This window comes from Lynx canadensis, chromosome B3, assembly GCF_007474595.2.
Source record: "Lynx canadensis isolate LIC74 chromosome B3, mLynCan4.pri.v2, whole genome shotgun sequence".
Lineage (NCBI taxonomy): Eukaryota > Metazoa > Chordata > Mammalia > Carnivora > Felidae > Lynx > Lynx canadensis.
Window position 1 is genome coordinate 31,114,877 of NC_044308.2, and position 18,672 is coordinate 31,133,548.

Sequence of the window (18,672 nt, forward strand, 5' to 3'; positions counted from 1 at the left end):
ATGATATTCAACAAATATGAATTACTAGGACTTTGTGCTAAAGACAAGAGTTAAAAAGAAACAAGGTAGTCTGCCCTTTGGGAGTGTAAAGCCAAGTGAGAGAATGAACACGAAGTTTCTAGAACACTAAACTCTTTAAAGGTTACATTTTTTAAAAAAAGATTTTATTTTTAAGTAATTTCTGTACCCAATGTGGGGCTCAAAGTTACATCCCCGAGATCAAGAGTCGTATGCTCCATTCTCTGAGCCAGCCAGGTGCCCCCATAAGGTTACATTTCTTGAGTCTTATGAGATGCCATTCCAAGCACTTTACACTTTAACCTCACAATTCTTTTAGATACGTACTCGTATTATCCCCATTTCTCTGCTAAAGAAACTGAGACGCAAAGATTCTTTGTTAAATACCCTGCCAGTAAGTGGTAGAACACATAATCAAGATTCAAGGTCCATGTTCAATCACTTAGCAGTTAACTGAGCACTAATGATGGAAGATCCAGGAGGGGTATGGAGGAGGGCACTCCCACTCTTGCTACAAGTCCCTGGAGATTTTGTGACGTCATGTGGGTTATGACATTTTCTTTGGCCCTTAGTGAAGTCCCCATCAGTTTAACAGGCAGCACAGCTGATGTGGGAAACAAAGGCAAAAGAAAATTTAAATTTTCTTACAATTTACAGCCCATGAGACAGGCAGAGTGACCTTCCTCTAGGAACTCAGCTGCCTCAATGTTAATGATGAGGGACCATAAGGCAAGCTGAGGGCCAAGCACAAGCTAGCACAACCCCCCACCACCCAGGTGGGATATGTGTGATATTCCTCAGGCACTCCTGGCTGCCCAAGAACAAGAGAAAGAACAGGAAACAAATGGTTAAACTGATAGAGTCTCCATCTGTTTACAAATATCTTAGTAATATTACAAGAAAAGGGCAATCTTATCAATAGCCTAATCTCTAGGAACTCCCTACTGTCTTAATTATAATGCTTTGCTAGAGGGCAAAACAATTTTGACAATAGCTATGCCTCCAGTAATCTGTTTCTTCTTTAGCATATGGAAATCCTTTTAAGAAACTTCCTCTTGAAGTGCCTATGACTTTACTTTGAAGCATGGCTCAGTCGGTTAAGCATCTGACTTCAGCTCAGATCATGATCTCACAGTTTGTGAGTTCAAGCCCCGTGTCAGGCTCTGTGCCAAAAACTCAGAGCCTGGATCCTGCTTCTGATTCTGTGTCTGCACCTCCCCCACTCGCACTCTCTCTCTCTCTCAAAAAAAAAAATAAATAAACGTTAAAATTTTTTTTAAAAATAGAAACTTCCTCTTGACTTTACCTCCCCAACTCCACAGTCACTCTGAACAACCCAAGTGCAGCTCTTTCTGCCTACCCTGTGCTCTAATAAAATCGCCTTTTTGCACCAAAGATGTCTTTGAGAATTCTTTCTTGGCCATTGCCTCTGAACCCCCACCACCACTCCAAAAACCCATCAATAATACTTTGCTAAGGGCAAAAGGCAATCTTAGCTTAACATTATCCGACCTCCAGGATCCTGTAAGTCTCCTTTAACATATAAAAATTTCTTTGGAAACTTACTTTATATCCCAAGATACATGTTAGCAATCATCCTCCAAGCATATGGCCCTCTGACATACATCTGAAGGGTCTCCTAAGGTTTTTTTAGACAGTAATAAATGAACTTTTCCTAACAAAGCTAGTCCCCTCAAGGTCCTGGAAACCTTGCCTCCAAATTCCTTAGAGACTTATGCTATTCCTAACCCCTTTCCAACTTGGAAGTATATAATCAATTGCTCCTCATAATCCCAGTGTAGCTCTTGCTGCCCATGGGTCCTGTCCCCATGCTATAATAAAATCACCTTTTTGCACTGAAAACATCTCAAGGATTCTTTCTTAGTCATTTGCTCATGAACCCAATTTCATAATTTCATCATCATGAGAATTAAATACAAAGTTGAGCCATACGAAGTTGTTTCTAGACATCAAAAACAGGTGGAACCTACCAAAATAGTTAACATTCCTCCGTGCTTCAGATTTTTCAAAAACTCCAGTCCTAAATTCCTTTATTCCTGTCCTAAAGCACAGTTCCTCTCAACTGTTAGGGTGGCCCTGGGGATTCAAAATTGCATATTGTTGATCTACCCTGTGGAGGCCAATCAATTAGCCTCATGGCAGCCTCATGAGATCTGGCAATTCCTACATGGATCTGGAGCTTCTTTCCAGCAAGGCATAAGCACATCCCTTGGGGGCCAGAGAAGCCAAGAGCCATGACAGCTCCATGCCCTGCTACACAGAGAGTCAGTGCACTTTCACCCTTCTTTCCACAGCCTATTTTGCATTATTTGTTGCTGTATGACGGGTAGTGACGTTTGGTTCCATTTTAAAATGTGGAAACTGGGGCGCCTGGGCGGCTCAGTTAGTTAAGTGTCTGACTCTTGATTTCGGCTCAGGTCATGATCTCACAGTTCATGGGTTCACGCCCCACATTGGACTCTGCATTGATGGGTGAGGAGCCTGCTTGGGATTCTGTCTCCCTCTCTCTCAAAATAAAAACATTAAAAAAAATTTTTAAATGATAAAGTAAAATGTGGAAACTGACAAGGGTGCCACAGGCAAGCTGAGGGCAAAGCACAAGTTAACAACCTCCTCTCCCCGCAGGTGAGATATGAGTGATATTCCTCAGGCACTCCTGGCTGCCCAAGAACTAAGGAAGGGGGAAAACAAAAGGTTAACTGATAGAGATCACAGCCAGGACACAAGTCTCCATCTGTTTACAAATGTCTTAGTAAACTACAAGAAAAACACAATCTTATCAATAGCCAAACCTCCAGAAACCCATAGTCTCAGTTTCCTGGAGCCCTAACATCACCCTTTCCTCCACAGTGATGTGGGGAACAAAGGCAAGAAGGAAATGGTTAACCGGTAGCCCATTGGCAAATACTTGAGGCAGGCAGAGTAACATTTCTCCCTGAACTCCCTACTGCCTTAATATTAACGCTTTGCTAGTGGGAAAAACAACCTTAGCTTGAAGACAGCCAGGCCTCCAGTATCTGAGTTCTCTTTAGCATACGAAAATCCTTTTGAAAACCTCCCTTTTTTTGAAAAAAAAAAAAAAAAAAAAATTTTTTTTTTTCAGTCTATTTGTTTTTTGAGGCTCTGTGCTGTCAGCTCAGAGTTCCACATGGGACTTGAACTCAGAAACAGCCTTGCACTCACAAAGTGAGATCATGACCTGAGCCAAGATTAAGAGTTGGAGGCTCAACCAACTAAGTCACCCAGGCGCCCCTGGAAACCTTCCCTTTGCCTTTATCTCCCCCAACTCCATAGTATAACATCAGTCACTCCTCAGAACTGCAGTGCAGCTCTTTCTGCCCACGAGTCCTGTCCTCGTGCTTTAATAAAGTCACCTTTTTGCTCCAAAGCGGTCTCAAGAATTCTTTTTTGGCCTTCAGCTCCACACTCCCTCCCCGCCCCACTCCAAAGCCGCATCAGAAAGCGATGTCTAGAGAGGGTTTAGTACCAAGTAGTATTAGAAATAACATGGGTTTGAAGTTAGATGGATCAGTCCAGGCACTGCCCTTAGTGTGTGACCTCCTCAAGGTCCTTGAACCTCTCTCTCGACCTTCTGGAGAAGGGCGTTAATATCTCCCTTTCTCATACAGCTCTTTTCAGTTCAACCCAGACTCTCCATGACCGGGTGAGACGCAGAGAGAACCCCACGAGGAGGCACTGCGGTAAGTGCTGGTGCGCTAGGGGGTGAAGAGCCCCGCCCAGCGAGCGTACAGCCGGGGCTTTCCATAAATATAATACTTTGCTTCCACTGAAGACAGAATTGGCCTCGACATGCCCAGGTTCAGGTGGCCGACGAGTACCGCAATGTGTCCCAAAACCCGGAACTGACCCTAACTAGTTCCCCAGGGTGCGGTGCAATTGTGCCAGCCCACAGCAGGCGGGGCCGGAAGTCTCGGGCGGCTGCGGCCTGCGCCTGCGCGCCGCCATATTGTTCGGAAGAGACCGCCTCCCTGCCCGCCCAGGACTCGAAAGCCAGGAGGCGGGGCTGTGCGTCGCGGCGGGCCGTGGCCGGGCCATGGCGAGCGCGGAGCCCAGCACGCCCGGGATGCGGTCTTCTACCCCGGGACCCCCGCCCGGCGGGACCCCGGACTGCGCACCGGGCGCCACGAGGCTGCCCTTCGGGCGAAGCGGCAGCGGAGTCCCCCGACTCGGGGAGCGGCCCCGGGCGGTTGTGGAGAAGAGGGGACCGTACATGGTGACGCGCGCGCCTTCCATTCAGGCCAAGCTGCGTGAGTGCGGCCCGATTGGGGCGGGGGCGTTCTGCCTGGGCGGGCTACCTGGTCCCCTGGGCGGGTTCCGGGGCCCTGCTGGGGATACCCTGGAGGGGCAGCTGCAGCCAGCTCCCGTCTCGAGAATGTGTTCGGAGAGAGCGGGCTCCTGGCGTTTGGGAGACACGGCGGAGTGGGGAAAACCCCGCTGACCCGGGCCCTTTGACTTCCAGAGAAGCACCGGGACCTGGCCAAGGCCGTTCTGCGGAGAAAAGGCATGCTGGGGGCCTCGCCGAACCGCCCCGATTCTTCAGGGAAAAGGTCTCAGCAGGCGCCATCTCCTCTGTGCCAGCAGTTTCCAGAGAAGGCCTTACTCCTCACGCTGGGAGACAGTTCTCACGCTTTAAGACCGAGCTAGTGATTCACCTGGCGCCAACCCATTTAGTTTACTATTTTAAAATGGGAAGAGGAATGACCTTTTCTTTTCCTTTAAGGATGTGATGATGTCAGGGAAATGGCTTTGGAATAACAGTTTTTGTCCGTGCTTAGGCTTGTTCACTGTGAGTGTCAAGCTAGGCAGGAACACAGTGGCTGGGGTCTCCAGGAGTGAGGATAGCAGTGTGGGAACAGTCAGTCCTGTATTTCTTTTGAACAGAACGGTAAACTCTGAGGGCTGGATGGGACCTTATCCAGTGCATCTTACAGTTAAGAGCTAAAACTCAAGAGAGGGGAAGAGAGATTTGCCCAAGGACTTGCAGTTGGTTGGTGAGGAGGGGGAGCTTTCCCAGTTCTGGAAAGAGTAGCTGTGGTTTTCCTCAGGAGCAGTAGGGGGAGTGGTGTGGGGAACTGCATATTCTGAGGAGCTGTAGCAGGCAGTGGTGGCTGTGTGACCAGGTAGAAGGCAAGACCGTACTGCAGCCAGTTCTTTTTTCCATAAGGGCAAAGACTCTTGACTTTCCCTGGGAAATATTGGCGCTTCATCTATGCCTGGTCTCTTCCCCATCTCCCCTCAGGTCAGTGAAGTTTAACAAGGGCTACACTGCCCTTAGTCAGAGTCCAGATGAAAACCTGGTGTCCCTCGACTCTGACAGGTGAGTGCTGTCTTTGGAACTATCCCTTGGGGGAGTGATATGGGTAAAACAGCAGATCTCTTCCAAGAACCTTCATGCATGTTCCAGGGCTGTCTTCAGAGCATTGTCCCTTCCCAGGATAGTTTGGTTAGAGCACTCAGGCGATCATGCTGTTCTTGGATTTGGAGTACCAACCTTGTGTGGGGGAATCATCCTCCCCTGTTATGTCTTCAGTGTTAGTGACAGTGACCCCGTCCCTGCTTGAGCCCATGGAAAGAGCTACTGGTACTCATGACAGATTCTGGGTTTCAGTTCTCTGATGTGTGGTCTTCGTTTCACAAGTCCTCCAGACCCCCTTGCATGCTCTCCACAGGCATCCCCCTGAACTGACTGTTTTCCTCTTCTAGTGATGGGGAGCTGGAATCCAGATACTCCTCCGGGTATTCCTCTGCAGAGGCAAGTCCAGAGCGCCTTTCTGCACGGGGCCAGGCTGCAGGCAGCATCACCACCACTGCCAAATGCTTGTCTTGTGCCTGCTGTATGCACGGCACTGTGCCAGACTTACGGTCTGTTCTCCAATCTTCTACTCTGTCTTAGTCCCTCAGCAGAGGTATAGGTGTCTGAGGAGGGCTGTTGAAAATTCAGGAGACCATAGGGCTGAAAAGGACCTCACAAATCTTCTAGTGCTGGTCACCACTTAGAAAAATCCTTTTGGGAGGTAGGGGAGAATAAAAAAAGAGAGAAAGAGAAAAGGAATCCTCTTGCCAAACCCTGCCTAAGTGTTCACCAGCCTCTGCTTGCTTGTGCCTGGGTACTCACTATCTCCAGGAAGCTTTCCCGCCTGCCCTTCCTCTAAAACAGACACATACACACACGTTCCTTTTTCAGGTAGCTCTTAGATAAGGCAATATTATTGACTTGAAATGTCTCCTGCACGCTGGACTCAGTGGTCCTAGGCCTGTCTTCCAGTGTCACCCAGTAATTCTGGTTTCCCTTCCTTTGATTGCCTTTTATCTGAGATCAGCATTCCTGTCCCTCCCTTGGCCATCCTCCACCAAGGTTACTTTCTTCCAGGCCAAACAACTTCAGTTGTTCCATCTATGGGAACTCAGACTAAGATACTACTGGGCTGGCCTTTTGGACATGTTTCCAGAGTGACAGCCCCAGACACACAAGGACTGTGTCCGTTTTGGCATGTGCAGCTTTCTGCCTTAGAGGTGAAGTGCTGGAGACATGACTATATGCCACCGGTATTTTTCCCTTGTTCTCCTGGAAACCCTTGGCCACTCCCTGAGTTTCTGCCAAAGAGAATAGAGGCAGTCTGTAATTTTTATCCTTGACTACCTGGGTGCCTAACATTGTTAAACCTAAGAAAAGAAAAATTAGCCAAGAGCCAGGGAAAGTTCTATGCCATTCCCAGCCTCCTGTTCCTTCTGCTCAGCAGAACTGGTAAAGCTAGGCTGACAGGTTCTGCTTTGCAGGGAAGGAGCTCTGCTAGCATGGAAGGCTAACATGTCTAACCAGAAGTGCAGACAAAGCTGCTCCCCACTTCGTTTCAACGTAACTCATGTTCTATTCTACCCCATTGTTCTGGTATCATTGTCCCATATTCTTCAGCCTTCACAAGGACCAGTCTCGGTTCCCAGTGGGAGCGGTCAGGCCATTGACTTTCAAACATAATCTGGAATCTGATATTTACGTCAGATGCTTTGGGATTCTTTAGTGGGAACAGCTCCCCTGGGGGTTATTGACATTGCAGCCTGTACAGTATTGGCTCAGGGCACTTGGGGCCCCTCACTGCTGGGTGAGGCACAGGTAGAAAAAGGTAGCACTACCTCACATAGTCCAGTGATGTGTGGAGTTGGCCTAAGTAAGGGTGGAGCATGAACAGGAAGTTCTGGTAAGGAAATGTAGGTCTGCCTTTGGGCAGCAGTTATTTTTGCTTTACTGCCTGGCTTAAAGTTTTCTCCTCTCCTGCTCTTAGCAGGTGAACCAGGAAGTGAGCCGGCAGCTGCTCCAGGATGGGTATCACCTGGATGAGATTCCAGATGATGAGGACTTGGATCTCATCCCTCCCAAGCCTATGGCCTCTTCAACATGTTCCTGCTGCTGGTGCTGTCTTGGGGACTCTTCCTCCTGTACCCTCCAATAGACATAAGCCCCCAAGATGGGCCCTGCTCACCATGCCTGCAGAGCCCTTTTGGCCCTTCTTAGGTCACAGAGTGCAGTGGGGACTGCTGTCAGCCTCAGAATCACTGGAGGCACTGACCCTCTGGGAAGGTCAATGACCTATAGTTACCCCTTACCTGGTGCTTCTCAGGCCAGAGGCCCCCCATCTGGGCCATAGGGTGATAGGTGGAATTCTGCGGTTTTCCTCTGCTATTGGAGCAGAGTTTGGAGAAACCACCTTTATAAGGGCAGGAACAGATGAATTCTGGTTCTTGTGGTCAGTGACAAAGTTGGCTAAGGAAAAATTGGAAACATCTTGACAGGTATTTGTCATGCTCTTTGGAGGGAGAAAGGTTTTGTGCCCAGCCTATGCTGGATGGTGTATGGAAGCAGAAAATAGCACTTAATGGCTTTCAGTTTGGGAGTCTGAAAAAGAATAACTATATGGGACCAGTTTAAGAAATTGCATATGCTCTCCTCTTCCTGGCTCCATGATGGGTTACGTGCTTGACACTTAAGAAAGCATAAAGCAGGGCCCTTTGGCTCTCTTCCCTTGTGCCTGTTTGGCTATGGCAGGGAGTACAGCAGGTTGCTTGATGGCACAGCAGGATCAAGACTTTCAGAATTCCTGGATCCAGAGCATCTCCAACTGGCTCAGACTGTCTGGGTAGGTTTAGTGACTGTGGTCAGCCCACCCTAGTTAGAGAAAAATTGCTCCATTATGTACATATTTATTTATTTGTCTTTCCTTGGTGGCCATTCTTTGCCTTGTTGTTAGCTAGTTCAATACACTTTTTTGAGTGTAAAGGTCAGGTGAAGGGCCTGGAGCTTGCCCCAGAAGCCTGCAGGTTTGGGTTACCAGCAGAGGGAGCTGCAGGGAGCAGTCAGGTGCCTTCCTATTGAGCTTTTTAAACTTGAGAATAGCGATGGGTGAGTAGTATAGTCGTACAGTTGTGTGGGCTGTGATGTAGTCAGAGGCTCACAGGATGGAGAGGAGGGACCCATGGCAGCTTCCGAGAGCCTGCCTGAGGAGATAATATGCCATTGCAGAGGGTTTCCCTTCATCCAGCATGGGCCTCACGGCAGATACAGAGGATTGGGCTTCACGGTAAACCTCTGGTGCCGCACAACCCTCAGTAACACAGCTGGGACAGGCCTAATCTCCCCAGTGAACACGCTGGCCCCCTGCCCCCAGTATCTCATGCATCTCATCATCTCTTGCCATCCCAGTCCTCTCTAGAATTTAGTTTTCAATGCTTTTTCTTTTCTTTTTCCTTTTTTTTTTTTTTTTTTTTTGGCCTCACCTAGAGCCCCGGTGAGGATTGAACGAGAGTGGACACACTTCCCAGCCCAAGGGACATGATGGTCAGGATTGGGGTGTGGGCCCACATGGGAAAGTACCTGGTCTGTTACTTCATTTGATGTCTTGTGGCCTCTAGAGGTATGAGGAATGACATGGACTCTTGCTCTACCACATGAGGTGATTGGACGGCTCAGAAGGTCCTTATTTGTTAGGTGTAATCTAGTAGCATCACAGCAGGAGGGAGATGGGACAGATGCCAGAGGCACCTCGAGTTAGAGTCCGGAGGATAGGGGACACAGATGTTCCCGAACGGGACAGGGCGATGTCACACAGGTGCCTCGCATTCTGAGAGCTTTGTGCAAATGCCCACAGGCATTTGAAGATGTGAGAACATCCTCATCCTGAACCCTTTGCCCATCCACCAAAGACTATTCAGGCCTTTCTGGTTTCTGCAGAGACACATGAAGAGAGGCCCTGATGTAGGGCAGTGTAAAGAAACTGGTGGTGGCAGGAAACCCAGTGGGGGCCAGAAAGTGCTGTGGAAGCCCAGTGGGGCCACATTTCTGTGGGGGAATTGGTTAGGAGAGGGTAGCTGAGCATTTGGCAACAGCTGTGGTGAAGGCAGCAGGGCCCTAAGATGGACCTCCAGCTGGTAGTTACCGTAAATCAACACTGATGTATTTGCCTGCATCTGTTCCTGGAGAGGATGTTCCGGAGCTGGTTACTCCGTGTAGAAGGCATTACCTTTGAAGTTTTGGGAATAGGGTAGCAAGGCAGGGTAGAAACAGTCTACTGTTTGGGGCCAGAGGTCCCAGGCTAAAATGTCACCAATAAAGGCACCAAGGTGCCTAGAGCCAAACTGCCTTAATTCAGAGTGCTGGATATTCTGCAGGTGACAGTGTCCTGGGGAGAGAGGGGTGTATTTGCACTTAGCTCACAGAGGGGAGTATGTGTATGGTGTTTACAGAGTACTCTACAGAACTTTTGGCTTAGGCTTCTACAGCTCTGGGGGTTTCTAAGAATAAACACAATCATGCTAGTAGTTAAGCTGTCTCTGTGTTACAATAGGATTTTAAAGAAAGCCCTAGACCACAGCCTTCTGAAATGAAGAAACAGCCTAATAGCCCCAACTGTGACCATTCCTCCTAGGACCTCTTGTTCCTACTATTCCCAATGGGCATCATTTTCAGGCCTGTGTCATTGGAGACCATGGATGGAACAGGCCTTTGCACAGCACTTATCTTTAGACTGTGTTCCCTTTGACAGACCTTTTCTTCCCAGGTCATTTTTGGGTTTTAGCTGAAGAAAACTTGGAGGCCAAAAAAAAAGACACCCCAGAACAGATTGGCCAGAACTTTTTTGAAGGTAGTTTCCTAGATTTCCATTATATAGGAGGTCTAGTGTGGGCAGTAGCCCAAGAAGATCCTTTTGTGCCAGTCTAAACCCTTACCCCACAGGAAGGAGCCAACAGCCTGGCTCTCTGCTAAGTCTGAGGTGACAGGATCTCGGACTGCAGTCAGGTACTTCAGTGGCAGAACCGACAGCTGTGCCACCTCTTGCAGACTAGAGGGTAGGCACGGGAAGAGCAGGCGCTCTATGTATTTCCTGCCAGTTTAGAAAAAGTAGCTAGGTTTCTCTTCACAACACAAATTGGATTGCCCTGACCCCAAATCCCTGTGTATACAGTGACTGAATGTGCTCTAGAGAAGTGGCTGACAAACTCGGAAGGGTTGGTCCGTATGTTTGGTGTTGCAGGCCCTACAGTCTGGTGCACTTACTAAATTTTGCCACTGTAGCCTGAAAGCAGCTGGATGGTATGTAAATGACAAGTGTGGCCAGCTCCAGTCTGCTGGCCTTAACATGCTGATCCTGGCCCTAAGGCCAACTGAAACATTGGAGAGGAGAATCTTACACTGACAGTACCTGTCTTTAGATCCACCTTCCCCATATGTAGGACTCAAGGCCTGCCTGCAAGCTCTGCATCTAAGGCTGAAGCCGGCTGCCCTTCCTATAAAAGGGCCCTGAAGTCCAGCCTGCCCTCCACAGGGAGCTCTTAGAAGCAGAAATTAAAGCAAAAACTGGACATCCAGAAAGGGCTCTATCCTGGAACACTAAAGGTTGACTGCTCTACATCAGCCTCAACACAGTGATCTTTAATTGCTTTGACAGAGTCAGAGGGTGGCAATGAGTAATGAGTCCATAGGCCTACTCTTTTCCCTCCTTTGCGTTTGAGGAAATGGGCAGTCCCAGGGCCAGAACCCTGTTCTTAGAAATGGCCTATCCTTTTGCTGTGAGTGATGCTGAAATAGTACTAGATTTTAGCAGCCTGCTTAATGCCATAGGCTGGAACAGCTGCTGCCTCCTGCCTTGAGAAGAGCCTGGCTGAGGTATGGTGAGAATACAAGGGGAGTGTCTGCTCTTAGTTCTCATCGGGGTCCTTCTCCCAAGAGAAAGATGATGGTTTGTCCTAGGCTTGCTCAGCAGGCACTACCTTCAAGCTTGCTACTCTACCCCATCACTTCCAGCGCACACCCAAGTCCAGAACAGGGAAGGGTTTGAGCTGGGCCTGAGAGGCTGGCTAGGATTTAGGGTAACTGTCAGAGGAGAGCCAGACAGGCTGTGGTCTCTACAGCAGGCAGCAGGCTCGGAACATCAGCAGGTCATCGGGCACAGTGAGCTTCAGTGAGACGCTCTCATTGGCCCCAATGAAGAGCACCCCACCACGCTGCAGGGGGATTGGTGTCTGGGCTGTGGGAGTGCTGGCTGTCACTCTTCCCTGTACTATCAGGAGGATGCTGGCCGAGTCCACTGCCAAGACTTTGTATTCAGTGATGGAGCCAGGGACCTGGGCAAAACAAACAGCAGGATGATGCGCTTCACTTTCTGTTCCTATCGGCTCACAGTGGGCCCAGGACAACCCCAAAGACAGTGAGAGGAGCGCTCAGTTATCTTCTTCCCCACTGCTCAGGCTCTTGTCAGCATGGAGGCCTACATCCGGTCTCTGGTACAAAGAAGAGTGGGTAGGTCCCGTGGCTATGCCTCCCGTACCCCCCACCAAGTGAGCTTAACAGAAAGGAAAACCAGCCCCAGGTACACTCCACATTGTGGACCTTGCCAGGGTTTTTTTTTTTTTTTTTTTTTTTTTTTTTTTAATGTTTATTTTAGAGAGAGAGCATGAGCAGGGGTGGGTGGCAGAGAGAGACAGAATCCAAAGCAGGCTCCACACTGCACAAAGCCTGATGTGGGGCATGAACCATGAGATCACCACCTGAGCTGAAGTCCAATGCTCAACTGACTGAGCCACCCAGGCACCCCTTGCCAGGCTTTTTCATGCCACACAAAGACAATCATCATAGCTGCCACCATCCCCACCCTCCCCACTCACCTCCATCTTCATGACAGTGAAGTCTGGCACAGGGGGGTTATAGATAGAGAGGTAGGGGTCTTCTTGACTCTGTGTTGGAAGAAAGAGCCTGTCCTTGCTGGGGGTATAGTTGAGCATTTCACACAGAGTTGGCACATCGATGAACTTGGGTGTCAGGCCAGCACGAACAGTATTGTCTGAACACGCCATGCACTCCACACAGTCTAGGGATAGACAGTTGTCATGCACTAACCTGATGAAGGATGCCTTGAATTTAGACTCTCCAGGGCTGGGCCTCCTAATGTTGGGTAAAACGTGTGAAATGTATAATCTGGGAGAATGGGCTAAGATATGAGATACTAAATACAGGTAGTAGGTCACCTGCATATTGTCAGTCACGTTAGCCCCTGGGGGAGCCCCAACCCTCCCCAGACTATTCTACCACAGAATCCTGTCCATGAGTGGACAAATAGCCAAGAGTCAAAATGTGACACCTTTCTGTGAGAATGTATTTTCGCATAAAAATCTCTGGGTAAAGACACATGTAAAGGTAGCATAACGTAGGGGAGAGAACAGCAGCCCCATCCAATATAGCCTGGGTTCAAATTGTTAGCCACACATGCACACAAGACTCAGCGTGAGAGTACTGGGACCTCAAAGGGTGTGAAGAGTCAAGCAGTATATAACACAAAGCTGTCGTTCTCCATCCCTACTGGTTACTTCCCTGCCCACCCCAGGAACCCTGGGAGGTCAGAGCTGGATGGGACCTTAAAGGTCTCTCCTTGACCACCCCCTCCCCCTTTTATCTAAATGAGGAAGCAAGGCTTGGTAGGCTTGGTAGACTCACTGCTAAAACGTTGCTCATCTAGGGCTCAGTTGGTGGAACGTGCAACTTTCGGCCTTAGGGTTGTGAGTTTGAGCCCCACATTGGGTGTAGAGATTATTTAAAAAAAAAAATCTTTAAAAAAAAATGTGACTCACCTCCTTTCAGGTAGGCATGGGGCACATTGGCCTCCAGAAACATGGCCTCTCCTGGCTTCAGGGTAAGCAGGTTCAGGAAGTAGATGGCAAAGCATCCAATATCACCTGGATACTGCTGATGCAGCTGCAGCAAGAGCTCCCCATTGATGTCCTCCATGTTGTTTCCAGCAGCCACTGAGGGTCACAGAGTGCCCCAAGGCCATTTAGGAACCCCCAGTGGTGTTTACAGCCCCACCACGGCCACGAAGTCCTGGGGAAGTCCCTACCCTCAGAAATCTAGAAACTGGTGGGTGTGTCTGTCTAGCCACATCCCCACCCTTTGTGGGCTGGCCTTCCTTGATCTTCCAGCCCACAGAGGTGCCATTTTCCCTTGTTCTGACCGTCTATATGCTCAGCATTACCCTAGCCACTGGAAGAGCTAAGGTTTGGGGCCAGATAATCCTTTGTTGTGGAGGCTGTCCTGTGCATTGCACTATGCTTAGCAGCATCCTTGGCCTCTACAACCAAGATAGCACTAGCACCCCAATCCATGTTTTGAAACAAAAAATGCTCTAGACAGTTGCCAGTGTCCCCTAATTGAGAACCACTGCTGTAGAATCTCAATCTATTTAAGGGATAACCCAAGAGTTCCATGCGGAGTGACCAACTGCCCCAGTTGGCCTAGGCCTTTCCATTTCACAGCACTGAACATAACATGTCTCAGAAAAAGTCCCAGACAAACCAAGATGGTTGATTACCCCAGAGAGCAAGAGGCAGAATGAGCCCAGGGTCAAAACTGTGTCCTGGAGACTGGCCAGGGTAGGGAGACCTCAGCCTGGGCTAGATTAGTGAGGGAAGTCTTGGAAATTGGGGCAGGGGAGGGTGGTGAGCTGAGATTTCTTGAGTGTGCAGAGAAGTGGGGAGGGCATGAGTAAGTAAAAGCTGAATGTGTCAGTGTCACAGTGAAGGAACTGGCTGCTCTGGATTGGAGGGTGGTTCTGAGCCTTCATACACAGACATGCTGAATGTCTGTTCTGTGCAAAGCACTGGGAACACAGTCTCAAGGAGACAGATTCCTGGCCTGGAGAAAACCCAGGTGATGCATGTGGTGATATAGACTCACAGGTGCTACACCTCACATATGAACAGGGTGTCCTGGGAGCTCCCAGCAAGAGTATCCCATTCTGCCATGAGTGCCACTTGGAGCACTCTGAATGCCTCTCACACCCTCCAGCGATCAGCAGCCCAGAGGCTTACCGCCCGCAATCTTGGGTCTCAGTATTCATTCATTCGGTCCTTCACAGGACACAGATTTACTGAGAACCGGCAAAATATCGTGGGCTGTTCTAAGGGCTGGTGATGATCCAAGAACAAGATAAGGATCCCTTTCCCTTTGTCGAGTTTACATTCTGGCGAAGGGAGAACGGGCAAATAGGTATAAAGGGGAGGCATGCAAGCAGAAACACCAAAAGCAAAAGAATCCAAAGAAAACAGTATGTTTGGGTAAAAGAGCTCCCTATGGCTCAGAGGTGACAGGAGAAATGTGTAGAGAGCCAGAAGAGCTCTGGGGTTGCCTGGAGAAGGGGCTGGGGCCTCATCATGTGTGTCACATAAGCTCAGAGCTGGAATCCACTCTGCCTTGTTTTATACTGCTTGTACTAACCTCCAGACCCAAATGTGACAGCCACACCCATCAGTCATTTCCTGAACCCTCCTTAGTTAGCACAAGGCTGGGCACGGAGCAGCTATTTAAGGAAATATATCTCTATCTATCTATCTATCTATCTATCTATCTATCTATCTATCTATACCTATATCTATATATGTAATTTAAAAAAGATGTGATTGAAAGCTCTGGGCTTCAGGCCTTTGGAGAAGAGGAGGATGAGCATCCCCATGTCCCCTTCCTACTTTCTAGGCCCAAAGTATAAATCCATCCATGGAGAACAACTGTAAGGCTGGGGAAATCTCAGAATGCCTAGGTGGAAGACCTCCTAAAAGTCCTCCAGGCCACTCTGTCTCCAGCCGTCTAGAGAAACAAAGACTAGGAAAGAAACGCTCAGTTACTAACAGACCATCGAAGTCATCTAAGGCCCATTTTGGTGATGCACTTTGAGCAGAGAGGTTGAGAACCCTGTCCTCCTCAGTGCCTGGTGCCCATGCTGGGGCAGTGCAGGCCGGGGGCACCGCACCGCCTACAACACCCACCTTGCTGGGAGATCCGCTTCACCAACAGGTTGAGCTGCTCCATCACCACCTTCTTCTCGCTCTTCATCAGGTGGGAGAAACAGCTCTGCAGAGCAGAGGCCACACACTGGGAGTCACTGCTCAGGCTCTGCTTCAGCTGTGTTGCTGCATTATCTCCAATAAGAAACTGGAACTCGGGCACCTCTGCAGGAAGGCCATGCCAGGGCCCGTATCAGGAATGGCAAGGTGGAACCCACACGAGTGGGAAGTCGAAAGAGGCCTCCCTATCCCATCCCTAACCAAGGAGCCAGGCAATGCTAAGCAAACTTTGAGGTGAAAACCAACTGCTTGCCACCAGCCCTACCAACCATACCTGAGCCTGGTCTCACAGGTCCACCCCAGTGGCTTTAAGAATTCATAGGGCCAGGGGCGCCTGAGTGGCTCAGTAGGTTAAGCAAAGCATCCGACTTCGGCTCAGGTCATGATCTCACGGCTCGTAGGTTTGAGCCCCACATCAGGCTCTGTGCTGACAGCTCAGAGCCTGGAGCCCGCTTCAGATTCTGTGTCTCCTCTCTGCCCCTCCCCTGCTCAGGCTCTCTCTCCTTCAAAATAAGTAAACATTAAAAAAAATTAAAAAAAAATTCATAGGACTAAGCAGCCCCTCAATTACTGTGACACTTAGCCTCTGTTCTCTGCCCCTGTTCCAGTTCTGCCCTGGGTTGCCTATGCACCGTAGGCCCAATATGCATGTTCTATTTTGCCCAGTCTTACTTGTCAGAAACGTCACAATTTCCTCAACTGGCCGGAAGCCACATAAACCCTGGAAGGAGGTGAGGGCAATGGCTATCTCTGGCTTATGGTTGGCATCGGGGTAGTGCTGTGGAGCCTGGAGGTGCAATTTCTCTGCCAGCTCCTGTGGGATGGTGAAGGGAAGAGGAGGATGGTCAAGGTGCAGTCATCACACCTAGCAGGACACCAGTCCCACCCAGCCCTTGCTCTCTACCCGCCCTGGTCACCAGATAGCAGTGGCTTCATACTTTTGGCAATGAGCCCAGTCAGGGCATAATGCAGAAACTCAGGGCCTGGACTGCAAATCAGGAAACCCCAACACCAAGTCAAGCTCAGACACTAACAAGCTGTGCAAGTTTGGTTAAATCCCTGTCTTCTCTGGGTCTTACTCTGCCCATTTAGAAATGAGAAATTTGGACACACAAATGCCTAGGAGTTGGGGCAATAGTTAGGGTGCCTGCCTTGCCCTGGAAGGCAAACTTTCTGAGAGAGCCAGGTGGGAAAACAGCAGATAGAGTAGTCCTGGGCTGGATGAGGGGAACCCAGGAAAGAGCATGGAGAAACTCCCTGGGCACAGGCTGGTCAGCTGTCCGCTTAGACTTAGCTGCCAGCATGTGTCACCAGCATCTGGCCTTCCAGAGCTAAATTGGGAGTCGTCAAGCCTGAATTTAGCTTTGGGCTGGAGTGTGGTACGTGGGTGGGGTAAAAGCAGCAGTAAAAGTAGTGGGAGGGCCTTGACCTGAGTTCTTCTGTACCCCGACCTCTGCACTCCACTCTAATCCTGTACCTTGTTAGGGTGTGCCTGGATGGACAGGGCAGTTTCAACCGAGAGCACTTTGAAGAGGAAGGGCAGCTTGCCATTAAAGGTGTCCTTGACCTTTGAGCCCAAGCAGTCCTGGTTCTCATCGATCCACTGGCCTAGGGTCTTCTGTGAGATGCGATTGTCAAGGATCTTGGCATCTCCCCGGGGATGGCACCCCATCCACAACTGGAAAAACATAAAACTTGGGAGGGAAAAAGGAAAAACCGGACACCACCAACCTGAATCCTGAGACAGGCCTCCCAGGCCTGGGCATAAATGCTCATGCCATCACAGACATACAGGAAGGCAGCAGACCCCAGCATACCAGGAGTCAGGAGACCCAATTCAGGCTCTGCCCCCAACCGGCTGTGGAAGCCTGGGTTGGTTATTTCTGATCTCTTGGTCTCGATTTTCTCATCTGTCCAATCAGGAGAATGACACCTGCACTGTCAAGGTCACTAAAAAGCTCTCAAATGCCTCTGAGAAGGGTTAACATTCATTTATTCCAATCTCAGAAGTAGAGGCCTTTAGCCTTATACTTTGGCTTTATCTCACCTAAATGGGCAGGAAAAATACATATTTTAGGTTATTAAGATGTAAAAGTCAAAGTTTTAATTGTCAAAGAGGGCTGAATTAAAATTCAGTAAGTGCTGGTAGTTCTTGGGGGAAGGAAGATACCAGAAATCCCAGCCAATTATGACAAAACCTCTCTTCTTTTGGTGCTACCATCTGGATTCATTGCCTGCCCAGATCTGAAGAGCCAAGAGGGCTTCCCTCCCTCTTTGCTGCCTCCCTCTCCCAGCTGACCTAAATGATTTGCCCCAGGCCCTCTGAGTGAAGGAATCCCTTGGTCTCACCTGCTGGTAAAGTCAAACACAACCCAGGTCTCACCTCTGCATATGGCTTGTCCTCTGAGATCTGGGCCAGCGGGTCACTGCTGGCCAGCAGCCGAGCCACTTCACTGTTAGAACCTGTCTTCCCCCAGGCATACTGCTGCACCACACCGGAAAGGGGGAATACTGGGGGCATAGAGAGTGGGTCAGCTTCCACCCCACTCCTTAGGCCTGACCCTACTGTCTTGGGGAAACTAGACACGAGCTGAGGGTTTTGTCTGGGGGACAGTCATATAAGAGGTTTGTAGGTCGTTAGCTGAGACCCTTCGCAGGCCTCGATGTTCCCATCTGTAAAGCGGGCAGTAAGGCTTTTCCGCGGACATGAGTCAGGTAGATGCGCTGAGGTGACGAGGAGGAAGCGGGAGGAACCTATTGGACAGCACCCCGTCTCGAAGTGACCTATGCGCGGCCCCTCCCCGCCAGACCCTCCTTCGAGCGCTGAAATGGCTCAATCCCCATCGCAAGTGCCCCCTCCTCTGCCCAGAGCCCATCCATCTTTCCGCGGAGCCGCAAGCCTGGGTCCCACCTGGCATTTCAGGTCGGGAAGGTTCCCCGCGACGCGACCCTCCCCCAGTGTCCTCAGCAACACAGCCGACAGCCCACCTTGCTGAACTGCCATCCTCGCGGTACCGGACCTGGCTTCTGGCACGTATGCACTTCCCAACAGCACCCGCAATGCCCCTGACCCAGAGCTTCCTGGGAAATGTAGTTCCTCGAGTGCCTCCTTGGAGGGCCGTTTGCCGGGGGTGGCCACTGGGAGCACTCTCAATGCCTCTCACACCCTCCAGCGATCAGCAGCCCAGAGGCTTACCGCCCGCAATCTTGGGTCTCAGTATTCATTCATTCGGT

The 18,672-nt window shown here is 49.8% G+C and overlaps 2 protein-coding genes across 6 annotated transcripts; one reads left to right on the forward strand and one right to left on the reverse strand.

The window, feature by feature from the left end:
- The first annotated feature begins 4,062 nt into the window (after positions 1 to 4,062).
- FAM219B (family with sequence similarity 219 member B) lies at positions 4,063 to 9,870 on the forward strand. Of its 4 annotated transcripts, none has more exons than XM_030317682.2 (5): positions 4,063 to 4,307; positions 4,520 to 4,607; positions 5,300 to 5,377; positions 5,764 to 5,922; positions 7,344 to 9,870. In XM_030317682.2, the coding sequence occupies exons 1-5, from the start codon at positions 4,094 to 4,096 to the stop codon at positions 7,345 to 7,347; spliced, it is 543 nt and encodes a 180-aa protein (XP_030173542.1). In that variant the 5' UTR covers positions 4,063 to 4,093; the 3' UTR covers positions 7,348 to 9,870. The 4 variants fall into 4 exon arrangements, with proteins under 4 accessions (XP_030173542.1, XP_030173538.1, XP_030173540.1 ...); XM_030317678.1 differs by having other exon boundaries at positions 5,764 to 5,812; positions 7,341 to 9,870; XM_030317680.1 differs by having other exon boundaries at positions 5,764 to 5,812.
- MPI (mannose phosphate isomerase) lies at positions 9,248 to 18,508 on the reverse strand. Of its 2 annotated transcripts, none has more exons than XM_030317677.2 (8): positions 18,427 to 18,508; positions 17,822 to 17,949; positions 16,916 to 17,116; positions 16,111 to 16,252; positions 15,361 to 15,543; positions 13,174 to 13,347; positions 12,214 to 12,416; positions 9,248 to 11,673 (listed from the first exon to the last, which is right to left on the reverse strand). In XM_030317677.2, the coding sequence occupies exons 1-8, from the start codon at positions 18,440 to 18,442 to the stop codon at positions 11,455 to 11,457; spliced, it is 1,266 nt and encodes a 421-aa protein (XP_030173537.1). In that variant the 5' UTR covers positions 18,443 to 18,508; the 3' UTR covers positions 9,248 to 11,454. The 2 variants fall into 2 exon arrangements, with proteins under 2 accessions (XP_030173537.1, XP_030173536.1); XM_030317676.2 differs by lacking the exon at positions 18,427 to 18,508 and adding an exon at positions 18,350 to 18,401 and having other exon boundaries at positions 10,168 to 11,673.
- Between the last annotated feature and the right edge of the window lie 164 nt (positions 18,509 to 18,672).